Below are 24,148 nucleotides of genomic sequence, written 5' to 3' on the forward strand. Positions count from 1 at the left end.
CCTCTCCCATCAACTCTGTATCCCAAGGTATAGCATTCAACAGCTACCACGTCCCTCCCTCGCCAACCTCCGAGACCCCAGTCTGCCTTGCTCCTCCAGAGTACTCAATCACAGGGCTAAGATGAACTTCTGAAAGATGACCGAATCCCCCCTCATGCCTTCAGGAAGGCCTGTTCCTGTTCCATCTGACAGATGAGAACCTTCCTAGCTTTAGGGACTCCCTGAGACACAGACATTCATCATCTCAATGATTTCGCTCAGACTTATTTCCGCAGTACAGGCCCATCGCTGAGCAATGGAGGCTTTGCCTGGGGCTTCTCTGCAGGTGGCATTAGGAAAGGTATAAAATGGAAGACGTTTGCCACTCCCACTGTCATTTTACTGCCATCGTTTCCCCTTGAATGCCAGGGTCCGAGTGAGACCCACTCCCAGGGACGCATACAGGCACCCACACCTGCGGTTTGAAATATTCTTTATTTTGTAAACATCTGTGTTTAAAATAATGAACCCTGCTCACAATTCATATACTGGACCCGAGACACAGTACACAAAGTTCACCCGTCACAGGGAGATGGTGGGGGCTCAGGAGCAGGCGGAGGGCCTGGGGCTGGGCTGGGTCTCAGGACCGCAGGTGCAGAGGCGGTGAGGAGTAAACAGGCAGGAGCACCTGCTCAACAGTCCGGGCCTAATGCCAGACCCCAGGCCACATCCTGGAGGCAGAAGTTAGGGGTGAGAGGCCGACTCTGGTACCTGTTGAGTGTAACTGCACCCTCACATTCCGACCCTCTTCCTGCTCCCATACCTTCCCAGCTGTGGTCCTAGAAGGTGGCTACTCAGGTCACAGACTCTCAACTCCTTGTTTTCCCTTCCAGAACCGCTAGCACACAGTTAAAATAGAGTTCCTCTGTCCTGTGGGGGTTAGGAGAAAGGCAGGAGTGCTCTGCCTGATCTTCAGGGAGACCTGCAATACTACGCAAAAGCAAGTATGACTTCCCCTTTCTGAAGTCTGGGCTGGGGGCTGGCATTGCCGACCTCCCCACCCCCGGGGTGATGCCGATTCTGTCCTGACACCCGGGGAGCCCTCAAGGAAGCATCCCTAGCCACACTCATGACCTCATCCCAGAGTCAGCTCTCCCCTTTCTCATCAGACTTGTAACTATTCCTGCCCTCCTCTCCCTTCCACTGTGCCACCTGTCCCCCATCCCCACGTCCTCAGCCACCACCTCCTGGTTTGATAAAGAGTCTGGAGGAAAGGTTTGATGATTTTATCCCCCCACTTTTTTGGAGTAAGGAAGTGGGGGGCTCTTAATCCTTCACATGGGTGTGCCCTGGATTTTGGTCCATAGTTGGTAAGTGCTCAATGCCCAGTGATTTCTTAGCTCCGGCCCCAGCCATGCAACACAGCTAGTATGTAGCTTGAGAATGATCCTCCTGCTGAGGAAGGTGGGGAGGAGCCCTCCTAGCGCTGGTACTCACTTGTTTCTTCCCTGGGCTCTATGGGGTTAGAAAACTTCTTCCTGAACAAAGAGCTCTGGAGGAGTCCTGTTCCCTCCACCTGGAGCCCCAGTGCCCACAGGGCGGTTGGCAAACCCTCAAAGCTCCTCAGGAACTAGATGGGCAAGACGAGCGCTCTGTCTAGAAGGCTGAAGAGAACAGCACTGAGCAGGGCCTGCTTCCTTTTCTCCCATGAAGTCCCTGCTCTTCTGCCACAGACTCTGGGTCTCAGGAAAGCCTTGGGCTGAAGGCTAGGTTCTGTGAAGCCCCACCTCTCACCTGCCAGGGAGTTGTGGGGAAATGCTCTTCTTAGACGAGAATTGGAAGGTGGGCCCAGGGAGCCCATGTTTCCTTTGGTTTGCAAACTGCTGTCCCTGGCCTGCTCTCCCTTGCTATTAACCTGATATATAGTAACTAGTCCATTTCCAAGTGCTCCTCTTTCTGAGTTAGCTTCTCAGCCACTCCCTCAGGGCTCCCCTTGCCCCTGCAGTGCCCTCAGGCTTTGGTTCACGTCTTTAAATTCAAGAGCTCAGGTGGGAGAAACTGTGTGCACACTGCGTGGGAGGTAGAGAATGGAGGTGACTTTTATCCCTGCCACCCCTCCTCATTTTTTTTCCTTCTCTGAAGCACCTGCCTCCCAGCTCAGTTCCCCGAGGGGCAGGTGGGCAGGTAGGCGAGCAAGGCCAAAGCTAGAGTGGAAGCGGGGCAGCAGGGAGAGGTAGCGCAGCCCCAGGAGAAGGACCGCATTTGGTGTTTCTTTCCTACCTTGATGCTACACTTTCCCAGGTCACAGGGGAGGCAGGCCCATGGCACAAGAACGGGCGGTGGGGAGCAGAGGATGGGAAAAGGCACCCCATCACCTTTGGCCCACTCACAAGCAGGATGAGGGTTCTCCCAGGAGCAGAGATGGAACATCCCCTTAAGCCTGAGTCCATTCCCTCGGATGGGGTTAGGAGGCAAGGAAAGAAAGATGCTGCATCAGCAGCCACAAAGCAGGCCACACAGGGAAAAGGGCTTGAGGGGACAAAGAGAAGAGGGAAGAAGAGAAAAAAAGCAGACAGGAGACAAGATGCGCTGAGAAGGAGCCTTAAAACGGCCTTGACTCCGGACCAGCGGTTGCCTGGGGAGCCGGGCGCTGAGGGTGCTCAGGCGCACCTGGGGCTCTGAGCGGGCCTGCAGCTAGGGAACCGAGCTGAAGATGCCACTCTGGGAGCGGGGCAGGGGCTGGGGCAGGGGCTGCTCAGAGACAACAGCCCAGTCGCTCCGGAGTCGCTCACAGGGCCAGGCAGGGGGAGCAGCAGCTACTGATATTCCACAGGGTCACCCAAATGAGAGGAGAAGCAGGGCAAAGCCCAGACTCCCTGTCTGCCCGCAGGCCTCCTGAGGGGAGGGGGGACTTGTGGGCGCTCCACGTAGGACCCTCAGCACCAGCAGCTTTTGGAAGAGTTCACTGGGCCCTCTGGTTTGCTCTCATCCTCCTCAAGCTCTGCCAGTGCCAACTCGTTGCTGGCACGTGTCCGGAGACCATCCAGCTCCTTCCTATGGGCCTGCAGCACCAGCTCCGTCAGACGCGTGAAAGACTGGGGAAAACCAGGGGGCACAGGTTAGTCCAGTCTTTCCTCCTCTCCCTCCTGCAACCCTGTAATGCCCAAGGGGCAAGGTCTCATCTTATCTTGGCTCCTAGCTGCCACCTTTCCCTCTGGCTTCCCCACTCCAGATTTAGCCAGAGACAGAGGGCAGCTGGGCTTCAGAGTCCTCACCTCTTTAATGTTGAGGTTGGTGCAGGCACTTGTTTCGTAGAAGTCCATGCCATACTCCTTAGCCAGCTGCAAGAGAAGAACATTCCTGAAAGGTAATCAGTAAGGGAAGGGAGGTGCCCGTAGCCCTGGCACGTACTTCTGCCATTGCCCTCACGGCCCGGGCTGCGTTGTGACAGATTCTCAGAGTAGGTAACTGCTTGGCTGAGGCTCAGGGCTCCTTCTAAGACACAGGCCAGCACACGTGTGCATGCACACACACACACATCATATATCAGAGTCAGAGATACCAAAATGTTGTGGCAATATGGCAAATTAAAGAAACACTGAGGCTTGGGAGTCAAAGAGGCCCGACTTGAATATCAGTGCCGCCACTTAAAGGCTGTGTGACCTTGGACAACATATTTGTTCCTTCTAAGCCCCAGCTTTGTCATCTGTTAAGGAGGATGACAGTGTCTATTAACCAAGGCTGTGAAATGATTAAATGGGGTCACACATCTCAAAGCACTTGTTCAGCACAGAGAGTGCTCAACAAATACTATTACTGCAGTAGGGTCTGCTTCTACTTTCAAGTTCTTCGATGACTAGGTAGTATTTTTTAGTACTAAAAAAACCCATCAATTTTATCTTCAGTGCCAGAGGAATGCTATTGACTGAAGAGGTAGAAAAAAATCTCTTGAAGCCCTTGGAGTGGATGGATGACTCCTGTCCCAGTGGTATCCGTCTCTCTGTCTGTTCTCTGGGAGGATGGTCTCCCTGTATGCTTGACAACCGCTCAGCACCCTCCTCTTACCCTCCCTTCCCCCAAGGCATCTGACTCTGGGCCCGTCATTCCCTCACTTACCTTCCTACCTCTTCCAAGTGTAAGGAGGACTGGGAGTGGGTGTGGAGGGCATGGATTACTGTAAGACAGTAGCTACGCCTGGATGCTGTTAGAAAGTCAGCAACTTGAAGCCCTTCCTCACTGCTAACACCGGGATAAGCTTGTAAGCAGAGGTAATTTTTCCTGGGGGACTTAGAACTGGGTGAGTTGCTTTCCAAGAGGCCTTTGTATCAGGATGGACCCCAAATCACTGTCCTGAAGGACAGAAAGCCAACTCTCAAGGAGAGCAGCTTACCCAGTGCCTTAGGCTATGATAGGAGGTGCCTGATAGTGGAGAGAGAAGGCTGGGTCCCAAGTCTCAGGACTGAAATCAGGTACAGAAATTCCCTTGGATGGATTCATCCAGCTCACTCCCACTTACCTGCTGTCCTTGCTCTCTTCCCACCTGCCGTTTCTGCTCTTCATCGGCCTTATTCCCTATGAGGATCTTCTGGACACCTTCTGGTGCATACTAGGGACAAAGGACAGGCAGGCCACCAGTGAGTGCTGCCTTTCCCTCCCATATTCCCCCCACCCCATCTACACTGGCCTCCTCCATAGCACCAAAGTTAAGAGCCCTGGGGACAGAGTGGGCTGACGGGGTGCAGGTGCCAGGCTCCCCTGAGAACCATGGCTGACCCTAGAGGTCCCAGAGGGGTGTCATGGGGACAGCTTAGGGTAGGAAACACTCTGGCTAATTCCGGTGCTTCCTTGGATTGGACAACTAGTATCTGAGCTGGGAAGGACATCGGGCTTGAGTCCAATCCCTCATTGTATAGATAAGGAACTGTGGACGAAAGAGAGTTCCAAGTACTTGCCCAAGACTCCACAGATATCATGGCAGAGTCCTGAGATTTCAGGAAAGAATGTGTTCACAGGACAGGCTTGGACCTAACTCACTTCTGGGAAGAATCGAGTCTGGCAGCGCACAGAGCGCAGAGGGCATGGTGGCTCGGTCTTCTCCCCATGTCATACTCACCCAGAGGTCTTCCCCTGGGCTGTGGGAGTGAGGTTTCCTGGTAGGGTTTACTCGCCAACCCCAGGGGCTTCAGCCTTTCCCATCTGGCCCTCCCTCTGCCTTCCCCTCTGAGGGGCCGTCCCCCACCCTGACAGGGAGGCAGCATCTCCTACCTCATCCACATCACTGACCCACTTCATGATGTGCTGGTAAGAGCGCTCACTGCTAATGTCGTAGACTAAAAATATTCCCTGAGAGAGAGAGAGCAGGAGAGAGAGATGTGGGAGGCAGATACACAAAGGGAGAGTGCACAGTCAAGGGGCCAGGAGCGGGTGTGGTACCTCACATGCTGCATCCCACTCTCCAAGCTCCCTGCTTAGCATAATGAGGACCCCTCAGCACCCAGAAATATCTTGTTCTGTCTCAGACCCCCAAAGCTATTGCTTCCTAGGCCCTCCACAGAACTTTCCACCAAATACTTTGGCCTGGGTTTGTGGCCCAGGGTGGGGGGTGAGGGTAGGGGACCTGGTGGACTGAATGCTCAAGGAATACCCGATGAATGAATGGCTGACGAACAACTCAAAGATTTCTCTGAGGCTCCCCTCCCCAGCAAGCAATCCGAGGGCCCTGTCTTGGGGGTGAGTGGTGCAGATATCTCAAACACCAGAGCCAGGAATGTGGGTGGAAGCATCCTACTTCTGAACCCTGAAAATGGTGACTCACCTGGGCTCGTCGGTAGTACTGCTTGGTGATGGTCTGATATCTCTCCTGCCCCGCTGTGTCCCTGCAGTGGAAAGCCATTCCCTCAGAAGGGCAGGGACTGCAGGAGCAGGTGAGGGGGAGGAGCAGGAACTGGGAGACCCTGTGTGCATGCAGTTAAACTGGGGAGCTGTAGGGTGAAAAATCGGTGGAGCTTTGGTCTCTAAGGGGATCTGAACATACCTGATTCTGCAGCGGAGACGCCTGGCCACCTGGTGCTGACAGGGCTGGTGACGCCTTGTCAAATGCATCTGCACCAGAAGCCACAACCATAACTGGGCCTTGACAACTCTCTAGAATTTGGCCAATGTGGCCAGACTGGTTGGACGGCTATACCTCCAGACCCTAGGGGTCCTCTGAAGGCAATGCCCTACCAATCTGAGATTGAGAGACAGCTCCCCGGGTTGGCAAAGACAGTGAGTGCCTCCTGGAGAGCAGGCCAGAGAGCCACAGCAGGCCCCTGTGGCTACTCGTGGGAACTGCACCGTGCTGCCCTGAGGAACTCTCAGCAGCCTCCCACCTGAAATGAAATGATGGTGTGCAGAGCCCTTCCTCCTTCCAATCCTACTGGAAGGCAGCACAGCCCAAGGACAAAGCCTTATTCTAAGACCAACCCACAGTGGTTAGTTTGCCAATTCTCCTAATTCCTGCTTTTTGGTGACTTGTGGTCAATCCTGCAGTTTCTCAGGAACGAGATCAGAGATGAAGGCTCATGGGCACAGGAGATGGATGGGCGCTGAGATTCCATTTCTCTCCATCGATCAGGTAGCCAGTTGTCCCAGGTGAAGCCTCAGGATTTGACTCATGGCAGTGACAGGCAGGGAGCAGCCCAAGGTCCTCCCCTCCCACCCAACTCACCAAATCTGTATCCGCACTTTGATGCCATCTACCTCTATGGTCTTCATCTTAAAGTCAACACCTGGGGAAAGGAAGAGAGCAAGAAAGTCGGGAACTGAGAACCCCCTGAGAACTGACCAAGACGGCCCAGGGCACTCACACTTGAAGGGCTCTCCTCTGGTTTAATCTGGCAGAAAGATGGCATGAGGTGAGGGCCTCCTTCAACCACAAACTGACCCTAAGGAATTGTCTGGGGCCTTGAATGGGGCTTCCCTTCCCCATTGAGCTGAAAGTTGCCAGCAGTAAAGGGCTTGGAGGCGCAGGAAGTGAGTATCAGTGAATGTGAGGGGATCCACTCCATCGCTGCCTCGCTGACCCAAACGTGTCTCACTCGGCTCACGTGTGATGTCTTCCTAGTTATACTTCCGGAAGGAACCACTGTGTTTTTCCCTCCTGGGCCTGAGTTTTCCACTCCCTGCCTTATTAATAACCCGGAGGGGTGACAGCGCTGTGGGGCATGTGGGAAGGCACATGGACCCTGGAGAGAAGGGGGCTGTTTCCACTTCATAGGGTGTATGAAGCCCTCGGCACCCAGCAAAGGGGCACCGGGGAGAAGGCTGGTGGGTCTGCGTTTGACTAACTGGTTTACTGTGGGGGGCACTGCTGTTTGCCAGGAGCCTGGGCTTTGAACTCAGGCCTGAGCTTGAATTCTGACGCTAGCCACTTAACTCATAGCTAAGACTTTGGGCTCTTTGCTTCTTTGAGCCTACACTTCCTCATCAGTAGAATGGGGACATTACCAATTGTTTCAGAGGGCTGCTGAGAAGACCAAGTGGCGTATAGGCCTGGCACTCGGTGGCTATTCAATCGACTGCAGCTCTCATTATGCTCCGGTACTGTCTCAGTCACAGTGCGAGCTTGCGAGTGACTGCCAGTGACCAGATGAAGTGGCAGTGGCCCAGCATGTTGTTGGGGGAGGGAGAGGAAGACAAATGGGGTTCTCAGGCTTGAGGAGCTAAGCTGCCACGACACACGGGACTCGTAAGGGATTTGGCAAAGCAGCCGAGGACAGAACGCGTATTTGGGGAAATGTGCAGCGAGACAAGTCAGCACCACCAGCAGCACACACACATGAATCTGAGTGACGAGCGGAGACGCTTTATCACCACGCCTCTCCTCAGCTCTGATTGTGCCCAGGCGCTGTGCCCAGTGATTCAGGAGCTGTCTCGAGTAGGTTAATTAAGCTTAAGTCTCCGTGTACTCCCCAGAGACAAGTCAGGAATGGGCCTGGTTAACCAGTTTTCAGGTGGAGAATGTGCAAAGGGCAGAGCTCGGGACTGTAGTCACCAGGCTACACAGCGCAGCCCTGAAGCCCCCAAAGGTGCTAGAATGCCCCCACGGCTGCTGTTCCACCTGGGCATTGGTCCTTTGATAACAATAACGCTTCTCCCCTTATCCATCCTATCCCCAGCTGTCCACAGATTCAGACAGATTAAGTTTAGGCTCTTCCTCCCACCGTCAAGACCAATCATCATTTAATTAGAAGGAGAAAAAGGTTCGGAACGGACAACCTGAACTAAATCGAATTGGTCAGACGTGAATCATTCTCACTGCCCACACTGATTCATATCTAGGGAGCTGTACTTTTCCAAGCGGACAGTGCCTGGCAGCCATTCTTCCAAGTGCGCTGAGAGGTGAAGAGAGGAGGGTAAAATAAAGAGGGGGCCCCTGGCCTTGGAAAGGGCAGCAGCATGCTCACGCCCTCCCTAGACAAACCATTGTCAAGGATTTGCCTCTCCCCAGTACCTGGCATCAAAGGGAATGCAAGAAATTCTTGCTTTTTTCATGGAACAGTGCCTTCTGCCCTGGAGGAGCAGCAATTTGGTTCATTTTAGAATAAACCTAGCTCGTCTTCACACGAGCTCAGCAAGCCTGGTCATGGACGGTGCCTTGTTTGTGCAAAGTAGTCACAAAGGGGCTAGGGGTGGAGATCGAAGGTTCTATTTCCTTTATTTCACAAACGTCTATGGGAACTTACTTTGTGCCCTGCGCAGTGCTAGCTGCAGAGAGTGGCAAGATGACATATGGTCCTTTTGGAGCTTAGTGGGAAAGAAAAAAAGGCCCAGGGAGCGACATAACCACCCTAAGGTCAGCACAGCCACAGCAGAGGCCCGTTTGAGGCCATGGCCCACGCCACCCCTCTCACTGTTTCTTGAGGGAATGATGGAGAGTTGTATGTTAACTAGGCGCAGAGGCCTGAACTGCACTCGGTTTGCCGTTTCTCTGTAGGTCCTGGAGAAGGGCTGAGCTGGGAGAGGAGATCCCAACACTAGGGCGACCTCCCAAAGAGTGAACGCAGGCTGTTACAAGGGGCAGGGCAGATGAGAGAAACGCAAGGACCCTGGCAGTGTGAGCTGGGCTTGGATTCCTTCTCCCCTCCTCCTTTCAGCTGTGTGGCTGGGGATCAAGGCCGAAGAATTCCAGGGGCTCATAGCACCTCCACCATCTTACAACCTAGGCCCTCCCGACCACCCAATAAAATTTGTTCTAACATCTCTGAGAAGTGATATCCTCCCATTTTGTCTCTTCACATGCACTAAGAAAGAAACAGAGAAAGTCTATGCCTTCTGACGAATTTTCCTCTTCCACCCGCTCCCCATCTTTTTTTTTTTTTAACATTTGAAGATTAACAGCCCAAGGATCTTCTAGTAGAATCTATTCCTGCTACTCTACTCCCACACACTTGGACCCTTCCACTGGCTCCACCTTGCTGGTCAAATGGCCCACTGTGACCTGTGCCCACCTGCGGCCCCTTCTGCACCCCTACCTGGCTGTTGGTTTCTTCCATTGCCGAGCACTGCAGGACCAAGTCACAACACTGGCCTTGTGTAGTTGCCTGCAGGCTCATGCTCTGTCACCTCAGCTGGGCCCTCGCAGCTGCTCAGCAAACTGTTCATTTGATGTGTGTTCGCCCTTCGCAACCCTCCCAGCTATCATCCTCCACAGTCCCAGTGAGCCCCCTCCCCACACCTGGAGGCATTCAAGAGAATACCATGCCCCCGTCCAATGGGCCAAATGAAGGCTGCCTGATGAAGCCTTTACTCTGAGGCCCACCTCATTTCCTCAGAATTCTCTAGTGTTCTCCACCTTCCCTGGGGAAGGAAGAGTCCTCACTCTTCCCAAGCCTCCCTCTCAGCGGTCCTCATCAGCCCCCTCTGGGCGCTCATCCTGACAGTCCCACCCCTGTCTGTTGCATCTTCAGAACCACAGGAAGGAGCGAGATTCTTCATCCACCTCCACCCCTGGTGTGCTCTCATCCTGGCTCCTCCAAGGCAGCACGTCTCAAACTTTAAGGTGCAAGCAGATCCGTGGGATTGGGTCAAGATGCGGATTCTGATCCGACAGGTGGTAGAGGAGGCCTGAGATGCTGCATTAAGCCTCCATCCAGGTGAGGCTGGTGCCACTGCTCCATGGAGCGAGCGCACTTCTGACAGCAGCTTCTGGGACCGTGCTTCTCAGAGTGTGGGCCAGGGACCTGCAGCCTGAGCATCAGCCAGGACTTGCTAGAAATGCAAATTCTCCAGGCCCACCCAGCTCTACTAAATCTCAGACACACAGTTTGAGAACCACTGTCTGGCCCATCTCTAGGCAGAACCACACCCAAGGCTCCTGACTGCTCATAATGACAGCACACCCCTGGTTAGGGAACGAAGAGCCCTCAGTTCTTAGGCCACACCCATGAAGCAGGGAGGAGTGGAGACTATCTTTAGGAGACACAGAGAGGCCAAGTAACTTACTCATGTTCCCACATTATTGGCTGAGCTAGAACTGGACATGAGTCTCTTTAAAACCTACCCAGGGTACTCCTCACTCGACCAGTGGCTGCCTTACTTTTGAGACTGTGGAGACTTTTCTGTCATGCCCAGCGTAGCCCACACCTGCTCTGGTATTGTGAGGCATCTAGAAGTGAGCAATGGGCACCTGTGGGGCAAACCCACTATACCCTATTTTCAAGGAACCCCTTGCTCCTTGAGCATTCGGGATTCCACTAAGCCCAGAAGCAACACCCTGGACAGTGCGACCTCAGTGTTCCTGCAAGAGGGCCTGCTTCTTTTCCCTGACAGAAGGAAGACGCAGGTGTGAAGAGGCAAGCAAACCATCTCCACACAGCTCCAGCAGAGGCAGCCAGAGCCCTTAGAGCCCTGGAGGAGAAAGTCAAGAAGATGGGGTCCCCCCACATGTGGAAAGCATGGCGAGCGGCACCTCAGACATGCAGATCATGGTGGCCGCCACACCCAGTGTCCTTTTCTGGCTGGGACTGCGCAGCCCAAAGCACCTGCTCCGTGTGTTCTTTGCAGAAAAGCAGCCCTGACTAGACTGGGGGTGGTCATCTGACCAAGAGGAGGCTCATCACTGGGTTTGCTGGTGACTCACAAGGTGACCTGGCCAGAAGGGACCAGGGGAGTTAGCTAAGCCAATCAAACCAGCTCCCTCCAGAAGGTGCAGAGGGGACTGGCCAGTTGGTAACGAGAGAAGCATGAGGCAGACAGGCGGGCAGAGAAGCAGGGAATGCCTAAGACATGCACGTGCTGGCCAGAGTGACGCTCAGGACACTGTGTCCCAGCACAGCCACCATCCACACCAGACCCCACTGTCTAGCCTCATAGCAGCCCCTGTTTTCTTAGTGCCTCAGGATGCCTGAAGAGTCGCAGCCCATGACTGTCAACTGCTACCTAATGGCCACCCACCACCCTCACCCGGCTGGCAGGCAAGACACTTCAAGTATGGGGCTGGGAGGAAGACTTCTAAATGGTGTGCCCTGCTCCTTGCTACCTCCTATTCTTCTGTCTTCTAGCCCCAACTAGATGGGGCAACTAGTGCCCCAACTAGTACGTAAGGGGCAGATAATATACTTTGTATTGGACAAATTTGTTGTTTTTTAAAATTCTGCCTCCATCCAGGCATAAAGTGGCAGTTCCATTAGTGGTATACCCCGGCCCCAGAGAGAGCGTAAGGTAAGGAGCGATGGGTGCCCGTGCGTCAAGAGCAGGGACATGTGTCCAGCCATCTGAATGCTTCACAGATACTAGCAAGAAAAACTCCTCAGTTAAGTGACAGTGCCAGGACCTGATCTACCAGTGGCCTCTGGAAGGCCTCTGGCTCTTCCTGCTGTGTCCCTGGCAGTGTGGCCACTGCTCCTCCAGCAACCTCCAGCAACTGCCAGGCCACAGTCGGAGTCCTGGAGCACAGTGACAGCTGCTGTCAGAGAACAGGGAGGACAGGTGAGGCCCTCCTCCCGGCCCAGGGGGCTAGGTCCGGTCAGAGGGACAGGTCAGGGGAGTGGGCACCGCACACCTGGCTTGGCTCCTGAGATTGGAGCCTTGGGCACTAGTGTAGCACCGAACTGACCGCCCCCCAAGGTCTAGCAGTGGAGGGGCCGTGAAGACTGTGGAAAGAAGGGAATAGGCACATCCAGGGGAAAGAGCACTCCTTACCATCACTGTCTGCCTCCAAAGAAAGCCCTGGAAAGCAGGGAGGAAGTGCGGCTCAGAAAACAGGGTGGCATGGTCATTCAGAACACAGTTGTGTGGTCAGAGTTTGGTTCCAATCCCGCCTCTACCACAAATTACCTGTGGGTCTTGGGAAGTCAGCCTCTCTTTGACTCTGTTTCCTCGCCTATCAAACAAGGGTGACAGTCCCTACATCAGAGAGTTTTTGTGAGGACTGTGCATCACACAGGGCGTAGCACATAGAGCTTTATTAAATGTCACCTCCCTTAGGGCAGATGAGACAAGGGGGCCCAGGGTCACAGCTTGGGGAATGGAAAGAGCTCTGGGAGGTAGGTGGGCTCATGGTGGGGAGAGGAGGCGGAGAGCCGAGACAAAGATCTAGTGCTAAGCTGGAGAGTTTTAACAAAAAGAAGAAATGCCACCCACCAGGGAGCCCAGATGGCCCCCAGAGTCTGGCTATGACCTAAATTCTGGAAAAGCCAGGGTGTGCCTGTTGGTGGACCAGTACCTCATGGGTTAATATCAGGTGCCAACTGCCTGTCTGCCAAGTGCCACATGCTTCAAGTGGAAACAGGGCTCTTCTGGGTGCCAAATTATCGCCATGATCAACCATAGCCCGAAGGACCAGCAGCGTGACCTGAGCCTTTTCAGGAGCAATGAGATGCCACAACAGGAACAACTTAATACACCTGAAACCCAAGGCAGACACCCAATCCCTGCAGCCGTGCTGGCTCCGGTTACCAAGCCCGGAAGGCCCTGGGCCTCTCCCCCACAAGAAACCAGCATGTGCTGGACATGTGGAATTCACGTGGGTTGTGCCAGGAAGTCACCTCCAAAGAGGTCACCCTAAGCAACCCCAAGACAAATTTAGGGACAGGTGGGCCCTGTGAGGAGGTGGCTGCCTGACTTTGCCACCCCAGACAAGGCATCAGAGTGATCCACATTTCAAAGCCACCTTCTCTCAGCCAGAGAGAAGACCAATAGCACTAGGAGACCCAAACACCATTTCCCCTACCTGAGGGACAAGTGAGGGGAAGAGTACCAAGGGGGGCACCTGGCACACAAATGCCCCTCACACCAGTTAGGTGCGGGGGCTGGGGAGAGCGTCTTTGCCCTGGACCTGCCACCTGCTGTATCCTCTTCCTTCGTTCTGCCTGGGGACCTTTAGCCTCACTGTCTGTGGGACTACATGCCAACTGACTTCTTCCCCTTACCCGGCTGCAGACTGACTGCCCCTCATGCCGGCCTCATCCAGGCTCTCTGAGCAAAGGCTTAGTCAGCCTTCGCACCATCTTGCGCTGGCAGTGATGCGAAGCAAAAGGAAGAGAAGGCCCTGGTCTTTGGCAGGCAGAATCCTGACCTTCCAACACCAAGACCATGTTTTAACCTCCAGGGGCCATAGGTCTGATTAGGATGCCCAGCCACAAGAAAGACTGGAGGTTTCAGCATGATACTCTATCCCTCTTCTTTTTTCAAGACACACACACACACACACAACCTCAACACAGAAGGACAGCGGTGATATGGGGACCAGGACAACTCCAGAGGCTACCACCTTCACATAAAATCTTCAAGGGTCAGTCTTTAAAAACCCAGAAATCCAGGGACTTTTTATCATGTAGGAGGGTTTCCCAGTCAAGCCCAGACTCCCATGAGGCTGGAAGGAATGAACATCCCCAGTCCCTGAGACCCAGGAGCTCCCCACTCCAGAGAGCCCGGCTGTGAGGTGGTCCTGGAAGATCGCCCCAGTGGCCTGGCTGGGCTGATGGGCATCATCTGACACCACCAGTGACCCCAAGCAACAGGCAAGACTGACCTCAGCCTCAGATACCAACCCCTCATCTCTTCATACACCAAAGAGGAGCCGCTCACACAGGCATCACGAGAGCACGCTCTTGCTCCCTCCTCCCTCTGAGCTTCTCCTATGACGTGTATCTGAGCAGAAGAACTATAAGCTACTGGAAACAGTTCACCTTTACAGGACTTCCCCTTTCCTCCAAGTTCCAAGCATATGTAGCATAGTGAGTCTCTCATTGCCTCAAGAGACCCAAGAAATCAATGTTTGCAACTTCCCTCAGGGAAGAGCAAAAGTCCTCTAGGAAAATGCATCTATTCACTCATTCAATTTATTCTTCATTCATTCATTCATTCATTCATTCAAACCAACTGTTATTGAGTGCCTACTACGTGACTATGTATCTGGAACTAAGCTTAGCAGACACAGCAGTGAGTAACACAGGAAGATCCTTGTCTTCAGAGAGCTTCTATTCGAGTGGAGAAGCAGATCGTACATAACTAACAAGTGATTTCAGAGAGTGCTGTGTTAAGAGGCAAAAGCAGAATGGTGGGGAAGACAGTGGGGAGACATGTGCAAGCGGCTTCGGATCAGCTGGTCAAAGGAGACCTTTTCAAGCAGGTGACATTTGAGCTAAGGCTTGAATGACAGGAAGGTACCAGAAAGGAGAAGATCTGAAGGAGCAGGGGCCCAGGCAGGGAAAGCAGCAAATACCCCTCAGACGGGAACGCATTTCACTCAAACCTACAGTTTCTCAGAAGAGAAAAGCAAGAGGGAGCAACATTACTCCCTCCTTCGTTATAAAGAGAAAAAGCACAGCAAGGCCCTTCCCTTCCCTTCCCTCGGATCTCGTGGGCACCCACCCTCACACGTGTACATGTGCACACATGCACACACACTCGTAAACTTGTTTGCAGGCTCTAAGCTGATGAATGTACCAAGAAACTTCTCAAACACTAGCAAGGCCAAGTTGAGGGCTTGGCACTCCCCCCCCTTTATACCTCTGTACTGAATGCTCACGTGTGTAAAGCACACTATTTCTGTGTACATAGTAGGTATACAACACAGGTGCTCAGGGTTCTGACCGGTGTGGCTTAGCTGGTTGGGTGTCACTAAAGGCAAAAGGTTGCTGGTTCGCTTCCAGGTCAGGGCACATGCCTGGTTGCGGGTTCATCCCCAGTGGCGGCTTGCATAAGAGGCAACTGATCGATGTTTTTCTTCCTCTCTTTCTCCCTCCCTTCACCTCTCTCTAAAAATAAATAAATCTTTTTTTTTAAGTAGGTGCTCAGGAAACTTTGGTTCCCTTACCCTTGCCATGTCCACTGCTGCATGCACAGACCTCCATGGGGCCTCTGGGACATGTGCCGTGAGCTCCAGCTCACCCTGTCCCCCTCCACGCTGGCAGACCCCCACCCTAGGCCTCGTCTTCCTCAGCCTGCTGCTGGGTGGTCAATGGGCACTGACCCCTTGTTCCTTCCCTCTCCTCCTCTTGAGCCTCTTCCCAGGCAGGGCCACGTTGATAGGCAGCACAAGGCTTGGGGAGGAAGATACTGAGGCTGGGAGCCTCAGGAGCGAACATTTTGGAGGGGACAGGGACTCCAGATGCATTTACCCTCACAAGGATTGAGTGGAACTGAAGCTGGTCTGCTCAGGACCTGGCCACCACCAGCTGGCCCAGCCAGGCGGAAGACAGCGCCTCTTCCCTGGCAGCTTCTCCCGGGGGGAGGTCTTCTCAGTCTTCAAGGCCCCACTCAAACGTCACTTCCTCTGTGAAGCTTTCACCAGCCTCCCCAGGAGGAATTTGTCACTCCTCTGTGATTCCAAAGCATTTTGCCATTGCTTTTTCACAAAATTCTGCTTGTCTGTTTGGAAGCCTCACTCCCCAACTGCACCAGAAGCTCCAGAGGGCAAGCATCTTATTCGCTTCATATTCTCATCACCTGGTAGAAGGCAGATACTCATTGCATATTATTCAACAAATTGAATAAATGAAAGGAAAAAATGAATGAGTGAGCAAGGGGGTGCCTAAATGAAATCAGGACGTGCCAGGAGAAAAGAAGAGTAGAGGGAGAACTTTAATCAGGAAGAGTGACGAAGAAGGCCAATGGCCTGGTCCCTCTGTGGATCACAGTGCCCTGGTCACCGAGTTCTCAGTAAATATGTTACCAAAACAGTAATACGAGGGCAACACCAAGCTCTCATCCTCAAAGGTCCCCCCGCCGGACTCCTCAATCACACCCCGACTGTCCCCCAGAGGGACGTTTCAAGGCCAGCAGCAGAGTCACAGCTGCCCCTCTATCCCAGAGTCCTCAGATGGGGTGGGGGAGGCACCCATCCTCTTTACTGTGGCTCACAGGAGGTTCTGCTTGGCAACCTGTGGAAGAGCCTTCCAGGGCGATCAAGGGCACGCACAAAGCCAGTCTGGAGAAACTACAGTAGAGGAGAAGATTCACGTTTGGGCAACCTGCACACAACACGTGAGTCATCACTCATCTCGGGACTTCACTTTTCCCACTTATAAATAGGGCTGATGATTAGCCCCTTCCTTGTCCAGGGAGGACTTACATGTCCAGGAAGTTCTGTGGTCCCCTTGACAAAGCACGCTGCCCAGGCAGAAGAGCCAAGGAGAGGTCAGAGGCCTCCGCAGAAAATTGGCAGTTTCACAGAGAAACGGGCACAAATATTAGATTACAGCAGGCGGCACTCTGAGAAGAGCTGGCAATCGGGGTAGAAGGGTAATGGCCAAATATCGACTTTCATGTTATAAAGCTCATCACCAGGCTGTCTGGGGAGCGGGAGGAGAATGGGAGGAGGAGGAAGGAGCAGGCACCAGGGTGCTCAAAGCCGTGGGCGAATCTGCAGAGCTGTGAAGGTGGCACAGGCACAGAGCAGCAGAAATGAAATCCCCTGAGGGTTTCAGAGCCACTATCCAGGGTCATGACCTTGGGGAAGGGGGTGGGAAGAACAGTGGCCTGAGGCAGAGTGACACTTGGCAGAGACCAGCGCCTTGAGCCAGAGCCACCCCCAGCCCCTCTGGGGTCACCTCTCTCCCTGTTCCTCACACCTGGACACCAACTCTTTCTTCTCAGCCCCTGAGCTGCCAGGGCAAGGGGGAAACTGGCACAGATGTAGAAATGAAAGCCAGAGCTACTCCTGTGCTCCCTGGGAAGTGAGATGATGGTGCCCCGATTCCCATTCACTGCTCTGTCCCCGGCTCCCCACACAGCACCCAGCATGTTCAGAAAACGGGGACCAGTGACCAAGTGCATGCATTTACTCATCTCTACAACTTGTTTATGAGCTAGGAAAAAATTATTATTATTAATAATAGTAAACATATAATAAGAGAGGCTATCATTTTTTTAGCCTCTGTAATCTTTACAATGACCCTTAAGAAAGGTTCTGCGATTATCTTCAATGCACAGACGCGAAACCCAGGCACAGAGACGGCTAAACAGACGTCTGAAGGTGGCACAGCCAGCGAGGCAGGGGAATCTCGGGCAGTTTGTCTGCACTCTTTTCTCTCTTTTGTTTAACTTGTTTTTTATTGATATAGTTGAACTTTACAACAGTGTCATAAAACAGTACAAACAGAGCCTTCAGATAGAGGAAAAGAAAGCAAATGTAAATATATTAACCAGACGAAAGCATGTAAAAGATCCAATGATAAATACATTAAATAATAATATGCTAATGGTATCTAATTTACCCACTTCAGATTCTATCATAAAAATATTAGCAAACATCAATTTGAAATTTGGTGAATGGACTTGATTCCCAATTTACATGTAAGATATGGCACACACACCCTTTGTGTGTGTGTGGTTAACTTTACTGGCTGCACCGCAGTACCTTTAGAGAAGTTTGGTACTGGTATATATTTACCACCTATAGCACAGTAACTAACGGCTAGAAATGCGTTCTCCTAATTTTCTCTACGAACTTAGAGAGAGCATTAATGAATTAACAGCACGGGTCACTAAGGGACCCAAATTCCTTTCTATTCACATTTATTCCTTTCATTCTACTCATAGCACCTCACCTTCCCTTCCTTTCTTGGGGGCTGTGGGAACCGCTGGGAAGAGACCTGCCTCAGGCTGCCTGGGCGCTGGGGCAGGGACCCGCCCAGACCTCCCACGGTGCCACACGGCACAGGCACACAGCGCCAGTCCGAGGCCCACAGACCCTAGCACCCAAGCATTGGCCTGATTCCAGGACCTTCAGATCTCTCCCTGTGGTCAGCCCCTGGCCCTCTTCCTCTCCTTCAGTCACCCACAAGTCATTGCTCCAGGCGCCCAGACTTCAGTTCAGACAGAACTTCCTGAGAAAGCAGCCCCGAAGCCACAGCGGTTCAACCAGTAGAACCGGAAAATCACAGAACGCAGAGGGGCGTAGCTGAATGGTGGCCTTCAAAACAGAAGGTGTAGAGACTGGGGGCAGGTATACTCAGGGAAGACCAAGGATGGGCAGGAGAAAATCAACTCATGGGTGGTCCCCCTGGCTGCCACACAGAATGGAAACCAAAAGTCCAGGCGCACAGGTGTCTACATAGGATAGGACCTCTCAGCCCCTCCCACCCCCTCCTGGGTCTCCTTGCCTAGGCAGGCAGCACCCATCACCTGAAGCCCTTTCAGAAGTTGCCAGGTTGCTCGGTGGGAACTGAGAACAGGGGCCGGTGTGAAGTTTGCAGTTGGTGCCCCAGGAGGGGGTAGGAGGGGCTGAGAGGTTCCTCCTGCCTGGATACTACCATAGCCCCTGCCTGGCCTGCTGCGGCAAGGCTGGTCCCCTCTTCTGGCCACCACGCTGAGTGCCATTTTCACCACATCAGAAGTTGCTCGGAAACTGCCTATGCTATTGTGAAGCCTCAAGTTCCACCCCACTCAGCCAGGCCCTCAATGCCCTCTTTCTTTCTTTCTTTCATTCATTCATTCATTCATTCATTCAACATTTATGGAGATTGTGCCTGGCCGTGCACTAGGACTATGAAAACACAGAGGAATAAGATTTGGTCTCACCTTCAAGTTTGGGAGACAAAGAGATAAACAGAGGAATGTTCTCCCTCTTCCCCTAAAACCCCCTTCTGTTCCAACCAGACTGCCCAGAGTCCCATGAACACCCACTGAATTCCCACCTCTGTTGTCTCTGCTGCTGCGACACCATCTGCTCCTTCCCCTACAGGAGCTGAAAGCAGCCCACATTGCAAGGCCAGGCTTCGGCTTCCCCTCCTCCTGGAGCCTCCCTGTGGCTTCTGGTCCACAGGGCCCCCCTGTTTCTGCAGCCTCCTCTAGCACTTGGTTGCAGCAATGGCACTCACTGTCCCCTCACCACACACTGGCTGCCTCACGCACAGTCTGACCTCATGGTTTAGCTGCTGACAATGACTGCGAGACCTTCCTGAACAGTAAAATCATGATCATCACGGATTCCCTACATTGGACGAGCCTTTGCTAAGTGCTCACAGACACATTATCTTGTGGCCAAGGCTCTTTCGGCCTGTCTTGCCTCCCCAACCAGACGAGAGGCTTCTGCGGGCAGGCAAAGGTGCAAAGCAATTCGTCTCTAAATGCCTGGCACAGTGCTTTGTTGTGAATGTTCAATTGATTTAACAGGTAGGACAATCTTGTCAGGAAACAGCAGAAAACATTAAGGTGCCGGCTGCCCACCTCTGCACCACATCATGGGACCAGTGGCCCAGGTCCAGCTGCAGGGCCACCTGCCCCCCTGCTGACTTGAAAAAAGAGAGGCGGCATCAGTGCCTATCTGGGAGGTCTCCTCACTGCTCCCTGGCAGGCTGTTTCTCAAATGTCACAGGCTCTTCCAGGAAGTGGCAAGAGCAGTAAATCACAAAAATGCCTGCCTAGGTGGTATCAACATGGCCCAAGAATCTGAACTCTGTCTTGGCACTACTTGGTGAGTTGCCCCATTTTCTCCATGCACAAAAGCAGTTCCAAGAAAGGTGCCTAGATCATTGCCAGCAAGGTAAAAGAACGTGCCTTAGACAAGGAGCAGCTTGAGAGAGGTGACATGTATTATTCATCTTGGAATCTCCAGGTCTCAGCACCGAGCCTACCTACAGGACACGTGCATAGTTTTGACTAGATAAACGAAGGGTTATGAGTTGGTAGTGCCCATTCCCTTGGCTCCTTGATTTGTCTCCTGGCTGCCCCTTCCTTCTCTATGGAAAACTTCCTATATCTGGAAAAGGGAAAAGCTTTTCCTGATCAACCCACTCTTTCCCCAAGTCTTAGGTAATGCTGAAAAATACGCCCAAGATGAGGTAGAATAAGCTTTCAACAAGAATGCATTTAAGAAACCCGGTGGGAAGATTTTAAAAGGCTGATGTGAAGAAAGACAGGGTTCTTTCTCTTCCACAGAATCCAAACTCCTAAACAGTCCTCTGCATCCTGGCAGATGGGGAACCCAGCCATCAGAAGCTGAGAAAAAACTAGGAGAATGGTCAATGTTTTAGGTCAATATACCAAGGGCCTTGTGGGAACAGAGGGGCTGGGATGCTGTAGAGACATGTCCGCCCAGTTCACTGATTCACCTCTGCCCACAAAGTGGTCGGTCTCAGAGGGAACCTGAGGAAGTCCCTGTGACCTGGAGGGAAAAGGACATGTTTACCTATCTAGCTGGAAAAATGTCTAAGGTGGGAGAGGCCAGGTAGAAGATATATTAAGGAGAAGGGCTGGTAATTAGCAACATGGGGGTCAGGGATCTAAGGAAAGAACGAACCTCAGAAGGGCCATCTTGGTATGTCAGAAGTAGCACTTCCCTCATCTGTGGGAAAGGGGGACACGTCTCCGAGGGGAGACAGACTAACTACCCCACAACACTGAACAGGAGCCCAAGAGCTCCTGAAGAGAGGTGGAGGAGTAAAGCTCTCCAGGGAAAAACTGGGGTCACTCGTAGGACTTCAAATGCGGTCAGGATACCAGGGTGCAAACTCCTGCTCTTCAGGTAAAAGCCAGGGGCCTCCAGGCTGCCCACCGCCCACTGTGATAGCTCAGCAGCTCCTGGCACCAGCCCCCCCCCCAAATAATCACAGAAAGTTTCCTTAAGTGTTAACCTGCTGCTGCCTTTTGCCCCTACACCTCACCTACACCTGTCCTCATATCCCATCTGGTTCCTCGGCCACTCCCTCGCTCACTCCCAGGCCCTTCCTTAATGCCTCCTCTTCCCTCTGAGCCTTCTCCAGAGGCATGCAGCCCTCTCCTGGCCTCTGTGTCCCACCCATCCTTCTGAGATGTCTCTCATCCAACTCCTGGACCTCCTAGGAGCCTACCTTATAGCTTATGAGCCCCTAGGAGGTCAATGAAAACGGTAATGACACCAGCATTATTCTGTTTCACCACGTGTGCTAAGTGCTTTTACAAACATTATCTCGTCGATTCCTCACAACACCTTGGTAGGTAGGTACTATTGTTATTCCCGTTCTACAGAGGAGAAACTAAAGGTCAGAAGCTTAAGTGATCCTCAAGGTCATGTTGCCCCAAAGTGAGGTCTGCGGGTCTGTCTGACAACAAAGACTGCCTCTTAACCACGAGGCCCTGTTCCTCCTGGCTCCACCTGCTCCCTCTTCTCTCTTGGCAAGAAGTGTGTGTTGGGAGGCAGGGCAGAAGCTTCAAGAATAATGGAGTGCTAGGGCCTTGTCTGGCAGGAGGGGGACCTGGGCAGTGCTGAGGCTCCTCTGGACATCAGTTGAGAGACCTGTTAGATGTGGGTGGAATTCCCTCAACTCAGACCTCCCAGAAGAGGTGCCCCTCAGAGGGAAGGCCACCATCCCCTGCCAGAACAAGTGATCCCATCAGAGTCCTGTCTGGGATGCCACCAGGCCTGTACCTCTAAGCACAGGCTCCAGCATGGCCAGATCAAAGAGATGTATTCTAAGATGGGTCCTGCCTGCCTTCTGACCCCCTGTCTGGACGAGTAGTCCTGATGTTCCTCAGTCTCTTTCAGAACGGATGCTTCAGTCAACTGCTTTCCCCAGAACTGGCTAGTAAGTGCCGGTTTCGCAGAACGTTGGCATCTCACCTTATCTACGCCCTTCTCCAGGTGTCCCACCTTGTGGCTTACCTTCACAGCTGTGCCCTGGAAACTCAATCTCTTTGGCCCCTCCCTCCCTTCCTCCCACTCCAGGCTCCACATTAGGTCACCCCTGAACTGGGGGTACCCAGTGACTCAGTGTCTTGGCTCCTCACTCTGAACTCCTCAAGCAAAAGCTTTAATTTCCCCCCCCTCTCTACCTGGGGGTGTGGGGGTGTCATCTCAGAGGTTAAGATCCTGGCTTCCCCAGCTCAGGGTACCCAGGCCTACACCCGCCCCTGTTTCCTCGGCTTTGGTGGGAAGGCTCCCCAGCGCGAACCCGGAGAGCCCATCTCCAGTCACAGACAGCAGCAGGGACCCCGCACCTCCAGGAACCGAGGCTCAGGTCCCCAACCGGTGGCCCCTCACCCAGGGATTCATGCGCTCGTCCTAGCCTCTCGCCTCCCCACCTTCAGCGGATGAGGCGAACAATTCCTCCCGGGCTGGGTGGGGAAGAGGAAGGGGCCACCGGGCAGGTGGTGGCGGAGGGGAGGGTGGGGCGCCCCTCGGCCACCGCCCCTTACCGATGGTGGAGATGTGCGAGGAATGGAACTCGTTGTCGGTGAAGCGGCACAGCAGGCAGGTCTTGCCCACCCCGGAGTCTCCGATCAGCAGCAGCCGGAACAGCACATCGTACTGCTTCGCCATGGCTGGGGCCGGAGGAGCCCACGGCTGCGGCGGGCGGCGGGCTCAGCCCCGCTCAGCCGCTGCCATCGCGGCGCGCGCCTGCCGGGGAACACCGCAGGCGGCTAGGAGGAAGGCGGGCCGGCCCCCCCCCCGCGCCGGCCTCCCCGCTCCCGAAGTGCCGGGAAGCGCGGTGCGGCGGGAGCGCGGAGGGAGGAGAGCTCCGCGACCGCCCCCGCCCGCCCCTTCCCCTGCGCCGCCGCGGCCGCCTGGAGAGGGGGCGGGGTGCGCGCGCGGGGGAGCCGCGACCCCACGGCGCGGGCGGGGCAGCTGCGCGCTCCCCTCCCGCAAGGTGCGCGGCCGGGGGGCGGGGGGGCCCAACTCCCTCTGAACTCCTTCTCGACCCCCTTCCAACCCCTTTGTGTCGGGAACCAAACCCCAGGGGAAACATTTTTGTTTTTTCTGAGGACATTCTAAATGGGTGAGTTGGCGTGAGCTCCCACCAAGCCCACCTCTCCCAAACTCGGCTTTTGGGTCTCATCTTTTCTCCCCAAATCCCACCCCGAACCTGCCAACCTGCCGATTCCGCCTACCCCCGCTCCGCCAGCACCCCGGCACCCCGCCCCTTCGGAAGCTTGGTGGTGGTGTTTGGAGGGGGGGGGCCCAGTGGGTGGTCCCCACCTGGGTTCTTCCCAGGTCGAAGGCCTTGATCAGGGTCTGGATTCAAACAGCCATCTGCCCTTGAAGCCGGGATCCCCAGGAACGCTGGAGAGTGTTGCTAGAATTCTCCCTCTCTGCCATCTGGCCTCCCCGGAGCCCTGTGTGACTGCGTCTGCCCTCCTCTGTCCTTCCCCATCCCAGTTTTTCTTTAAACGGGGAAAATTGCGGGCCTCCTTCACCAGGCCGAAAAGCTACATTATCATAAAAACGTTTCCAAACGCAAAATCCTTTGGAAATGTGCAGGCAAAAGTCTCTGTTTTGGGTCTAAGCCGCTTAGGGTAAGGCGCTCAGGATGTCAGTACATTCTTTCAAACCACTAAGTATTTCTGCTAGCGTACACAATGGCACCGAAGAATGAATGGGCTTCCTTCAAGACCTAATTTACTACCGCTGAATGTGTTAACGCTGGAGAGAGGCAAATAAATGTTCTCTGGAGTCTAGAAAATTGCCTATTCCTAAGAATGAGTATTAGGGGAGTCTAGCCCATTAGATCTTTGAAAAGTGATGACAGTGTGTGAGTATGTGTATTTGTGTGTGACTGTTTTCAGGCTGAGTATTGGATGGAGAGTGTGTTTTCCAGGAGTGGGTCAAGGAACGCAGTAAGTTCATTTACTTGAGTAACTGTATTTCAGGCAAAGTGTCTAAATTTATAATAAAGAGGAAAAAATTCTGAACCCGATAGCTACTTTGATTACAGTAAAAGCAAAGGAAACTGATCCTATGGGTTCTACTACGATTCCCAGGTGT

At 53.5% G+C, this 24,148-nt stretch overlaps 1 protein-coding gene across 1 annotated transcript; it reads right to left on the bottom strand.

Moving 5' to 3' along the window:
- Positions 1-455: 455 nt before the first annotated feature.
- On the bottom strand, positions 456-22,897 carry RAB15 (RAB15, member RAS oncogene family). The gene is made up of 7 exons (XM_024568531.4): positions 22,582-22,897; positions 6,689-6,749; positions 5,795-5,855; positions 5,245-5,322; positions 4,496-4,585; positions 3,255-3,320; positions 456-3,074 (listed from the first exon to the last, which is right to left on the bottom strand). Exons 1-7 carry the CDS (start codon positions 22,703-22,705, stop codon positions 2,916-2,918), a joined length of 639 nt encoding a protein of 212 aa, XP_024424299.2. The 5' UTR covers positions 22,706-22,897; the 3' UTR covers positions 456-2,915.
- Between the last annotated feature and the right edge of the window lie 1,251 nt (positions 22,898-24,148).

Source organism: Desmodus rotundus, chromosome 7 (genome assembly GCF_022682495.2).
Source record: "Desmodus rotundus isolate HL8 chromosome 7, HLdesRot8A.1, whole genome shotgun sequence".
NCBI lineage: Eukaryota > Metazoa > Chordata > Mammalia > Chiroptera > Phyllostomidae > Desmodus > Desmodus rotundus.

Coding starts and splice junctions, on each gene's coding strand:
- RAB15 (XM_024568531.4), bottom strand. CDS start 22,705: ATGGCGAAGCAGTACGATGTGCTGTTCCGGCTGCTGCTGATCGGAGAC. Junction 6,750..22,581: donor CTCGCACATCTCCACCATCG/GTAAGGGGCGGT, acceptor TCCTTTCCCCAG/GTGTTGACTTTAAGATGAAG. Junction 5,856..6,688: donor AAAGTGCGGATACAGATTTG/GTGAGTTGGGTG, acceptor TTTCCACTGCAG/GGACACAGCGGGGCAGGAGA.